At 43.8% G+C, this 5,102-nt stretch overlaps 1 protein-coding gene across 1 annotated transcript; it reads left to right on the top strand.

Annotated features, from left to right (window-relative positions):
• Positions 1-450: 450 nt before the first annotated feature.
• On the top strand, positions 451-4,875 carry LOC114616612 (DNA repair endonuclease XPF-like; the record flags this gene model as incomplete). The annotated part of the gene is made up of 4 exons (XM_028762038.1): positions 451-674; positions 1,590-1,797; positions 3,510-3,690; positions 4,673-4,875. Coding segments are annotated over 4 exons (816 nt in total), but the record flags the coding sequence as incomplete, so codon positions are not given.
• Positions 4,876-5,102: the final 227 nt, after the last annotated feature.

The raw sequence follows: 5,102 nt of genomic DNA on the forward strand, positions 1-5,102 counted from the left end.
TAGATCAGGCTATAAGCAGACATATAGGGCATTGTCTTAATTGGTGATTGATGGAGGAGGGTCCAGTCCATTGTGGGCGGTGCCATCCCTGGGCTGGTGGTCCTGGGCTCTATAAGAAAGCAGGCTGAGCAAGCCATGGGAAGCAAGCCAGTAAGCAGCACCCTCCGTGGCCTCTGCACCAGCTCCTGCCTCCAGGTTCCTGCCTGACTTGACCAAGCTCCTGCCCTGACTGCCTTTGATGATGAGCAGTGATATGGAAGTGTGAGCAGAATAATCCTTTTTTTCCTCAAGTTGCTTTTGGTCATGGTGTTCAAGCAAGAGTGACCTTGGCTGGGACATTGCCCTGGAGTAGGAAACCACAAAAGTTACCACTGAACTCTAATCAATCCCCTTTCCCCTGTCTGTCTATCTGTATGTAAGAGATTCGCCCTATACGTTCTGCTACTCTAGAGAGCCCTCACTAATACAATCCCAACAGGCATCCTCGTGTACAGAGCACACAGGATCATCGAGTCCTGCCAGGAAGCCTTCATCCTGCGTCTCTTCCGACAAAAAAACAAGCATGGCTTCATCAAAGCTTTCACCGACAACGCTGTTGCCTTTGACACTGGCTTTTGTCATGTGGAAAGAGTGATGAGGAACCTTTTTGTGAGGAAGCTCTACCTGTGGCCGAGGTAATGATGTCATGGAGCATGTCCTGTGAGCAGAGGAGCCTTGACTGAGCTGCAGTCTAATGCAGTGGATAGAATACAGTGTGAAATCTGCTATCCTGTCTATAAGGACCTCCTCTTCCTCCCTCGTCCCTCCTCCCTCCTCTTCCTCCTCCTCTTCTCCCTTTTCTTCCTCTTCCTCTTCTTTCTAAACACATTTGTGTGTGTGTGTGTGTATGTGTGTGTGTGTTTCAATTTTATGAAGACTACTACTTGTACAATTATTCTTTTGTTTCTTATTTTGGAATTAAAAACCTCCCATAAATGGTAAATATTTTGGTAGTGGAGGCCCAATCAGCTCAGCTCTGCCGTTAGAGGCACAAAAGCAGAGCCAGCAGGATTGCTCAGGGGTACAAGTGCTTGCCTGAGTTCAATCCCAGGGAGCCACATGGGAGGAAAAAACTGACCATGAGTTGTCCTCTGAGCTCTGAGTACACAGACACACATCACAAGTAAGTAAATAAATAAATAATTTTTCAAAAGCTGAGGGTGAGGATAGTAAGATGGCGCACTGGATAAAAGGGGTGCTACCAACCTTAATCTTCCAGGTTCAATCCCCAGGACCCACAGGGCTGTCCGGCAGCTACCACACATGCACTATGGTGTGTGCTCACTAAATAAGTGTGATGGGTCTTTTTGTTGTTTCATTCTATTTTAAGAGCACTAAGCTGCCATACACAGTAAGGACCCAGGGCCTGGGGCCGTGTTCACTCACGCTATGAAAGCAGGACCTGGGTTGGGCTGGCACAGGTTTTCTGGGTCTGCCTTGCTTGAGTGATGGTTCTCCTCAGTGAGGCCCCATGTGTTCGTACGCATTGCCGTTGCGCCTCCGTTTTGTTTGTTGCTGTTGAAGGTGATATAGAAACTCTGTCTCCTTAGGTTCCATGTAGCGGTCAACTCATTCTTGGAACAGCACAAGCCTGAAGTCGTAGAGATTCACGTGTCCATGACTCCCGCCATGCTTGCCATCCAGACGGCCATACTAGACATCTTAAATGCCTGTCTGAAGGAACTGAAGTGCCACAACCCGTCGCTAGAAGTAGAAGATTTATCCTTAGAAAATGCTCTTGGGAAGCCATTTGACAAGGTCCACTTTCTTTCTTCCTCTTGCCGCACAACTAGTTAGGCGGTTGTTTTAGAGAATGGAAGGTATTTCAGTATTCACCGTGTTCTTTGTAGGAACTAAATTGTGGGTGACTTAAAGTGGGGCTGCTTTGCCTACTGGTAGATAGTAAGTCGCAGTGACATGTGTGTTTGCCATAAACGTAAGACTGACTTTTTCAGTTATGGAGTGAGTGAATGTCTTATTGTAAGCATAATCAATGTCTTTCTTCCAAACTGACAGTATCTGGGTATTTGTAAACAACAAGTCTATAAAGGGATGCTTCATAATTGGGCATCCCTGAGTCTATTGTCTTTTTCAAATAGAAAGTTGGGTGCAATCTTTTGTTCTAGTTTTGGATTTGATATGGTTTCGTGGAGGTTGTTTTTGTTTTGAGACAAGGTCTCACTATGTGGCCCTATAGTGTGTTATAGTGAATTATAGACCTCCAAAATGCTATCTTTAAGAAATTCCAGGTCACATTTATTTTAACATATGCTGCTGCTGTCTTTTAAATTCTGGGTCAGTCTCTGTCACTGGGAGCAGTGTGTGGGGGTATACAGAAGAGGCCAGTCTACTGTGAAATGCTCATGTGCAGAATGGATCTCGTGTATTCTGTGTTCTTCCTTCATCCTGAAGTGTGTATAGCTTAGTGTGTACTGATAACAAACCTGTCCTAGAAAAGCAGAAGCTTTATTAAACACTGATTTCTGTCCGATGTCACTGACAGGTGAGAGGCAAGGATTATTTTAGACATTCTTGCACTAATCACATGCAAATGTAGCCAGAGCTTGTATCAGGTCAGACAAACCCGTGAGGTCCATCTTCTAACAAAGCGGTCTGCGGTTGTAGCCTGGCTCTAGCCTTCTTCCCCCCGTGCGTCTGGTTTCCTGTGCATACACATCCCAGTCTGTAGCGTGAACCGTATGCCACTTCTGTTCAGCGTGTCTGATGAGATGCTCCACATGCTGTTCTTTCTGTTCATAAGAACACGTCGCTGGTTTTCCAATACATACCAGGCCTTTCTGCCTATAGTGTGTATGACCATGCATGTGTGTGTATGTCTGCATCCATGTGCATTGTGTGTTTTGTCTGTGCATGCTGGGTGCACACATATGTGTGTGTTGCACATGCTCCTGAATGTACAGAGGTCAGAGGAGATGTGGAGTGACCTCTATCGTTTCTTTGCCTCATTTCACTGACAAAGGGTCTGTCACTGAATCGAGAGCTAAGCTGACAGCCAGAATGTCCCCGAGGTCCTCCTGTCTTTGCTCCCATAGCGCCAGAGTTAGAGGCACATCCCATCTTTTTATGTGGGTGCTGGGATTTGAACTCAGGTCCTTCTTCTGCACAGTGGATACTCTTACCCATGGAGCCATCTCCCCAGCCCCCTGACAGTAATGTTAATAATAATTAAGGGAACTTAACTTTATCTGGTCATAAAAATCGTAGCAATTTTGTTATGCTTGAAAAATTAAATTATTAGGATTTAGTGACCTGAAACTTTCTAGCTACTTCCTTGGAAATAAATATTTAGAAAATCTTATTGTAGTAAAATACAAATAACAAAACATTTAGCATCTTAAATATGTTTTTACATATCCAGTGAATAACCCTTATGGAAAGTATGGCTGTGTTAAGAAAAGCTATACCGAACATATCTTAACAACAGTAAACTGTATTTTTTTTTTTTTCAGACAATCCGCCATTACTTGGACCCTTTGTGGCACCAGCTTGGAGCCAAGACTAAATCCTTGGTGCAGGATTTGAAGATACTAAGGACTTTACTGCAGTATCTCTCTCAGTATGATTGTGTTACGTTTCTTAATCTTCTGGAATCTCTGAGAGCAACAGAGAAGGTGTTCGGTCAGAATTCAGGTGTGAGATTAAAAATACCAATATTATTCTAGGAACTGGTTTGAATAATGTTTTAATGGAAGGAGTGCTGTATTCAACTCATGTTATAAATTGCATTTCATGCTCACGGCACAAGGATACAGAGCGTTATTGATTGCTAATGTTCCCACCCACTTAACTTCTGTTCTGTATAATAAATATTCATATCCGTTCTCCACAGTTTTCTTTCCAGAGAAGACTTCTGTAGTAGTACAAACAGCTTAACTTGGAAATAGGTTGTGTTCTGGGAGTTTGGTTGGTAGAAACTTAAAATTAATTTTACTCAAAGCCCTGAGGGATGGTTTCATCTGCTAGAAATTCAAAAACTTATGAGATTCGTTTAAAAGTACATACCTGTACAGTGACTGTCATGCTAACTACATGAGACCCTTGAGGTCAAAATATGTGCATTTAATAATTTTCACTGCTTCTTGAGGACTTGTCAAAAAACAAAGTACAGACTGGGAGTATAACACTATGGTAGAGCACATGCCTAGCACATGGCAGGCCCTGGATACAGTCTCCAGTGTCAAGAGATATAACACCATGGTAGAGCACATGCCTAGCACATGGCCGGCCCTGAATGCAGTGTCCAGTGTCATGAACACACAACAGTGATGAAGCGTAGAGGTACATAAGAAAGGACTCATTAGTTGGTGCCACTGTCTTAGATTATGCAAAGTTGTGTGTAGGGAGTTCCCCAGTACCACTTGGAAATGTCAGCGTAGTTATCTTAGAATTACTGTAAGCAGAGTTTTGAGATCTTATACCCATGAAAACCTCTCGAGGAGTCCTAAAGGAGGCCGTGGGCCACACTTTGAAAACCACTGGTCTAGGCAAGCAGAGGCTACAACAGTAAGATGTGAAAGCAAGTTGGCAGCCAGTGGTCTATGTGGGTCATGTGGCCATTAAGAGTATTAACTGCCACTAATTGAAGCCCTTTTTTTAAAAAACATTCTATTAGGTTGGCTTTTCCTGGACGCTAGCACCTCCATGTTTGTGAATGCTCGTGCCCGAGTTTACCGTGTTCCAGATATCAAACTGAGCAAAAAGGCCAAAACATCGGAAAAGATGGCAAGTCCAGAAGGGCAAGGTCAGGCTTTTCATGCGTCTCTGTTCCCAGTGGCCATTGTGACCACAGTGGCGTGGAAGCAGGTGTCAGCTTAAAGCAAATGTAGCATCTTCTGTTATGCGTAGAGATGTGTGTGGGAAGACTAGGCTGTGAAACCAGGATGAGAGCCATGGCCAGAGAACACCCGTGTCAAAGGCCGGATAGCAACCAAGAGTGCTCACTGCTTGTCTAGAAACAGTTCAACTCTTACTATCTTGGGCACTATAGTCGTAGTGAAACATTGTAGCATTTTTTGTAATTTTTAAAGAATATAAATACAATA

This window comes from Grammomys surdaster, unplaced genomic scaffold (genome assembly GCF_004785775.1).
Source record: "Grammomys surdaster isolate TR1022 unplaced genomic scaffold, NIH_TR_1.0 332694, whole genome shotgun sequence".
Classification (NCBI taxonomy): domain Eukaryota; kingdom Metazoa; phylum Chordata; class Mammalia; order Rodentia; family Muridae; genus Grammomys; species Grammomys surdaster.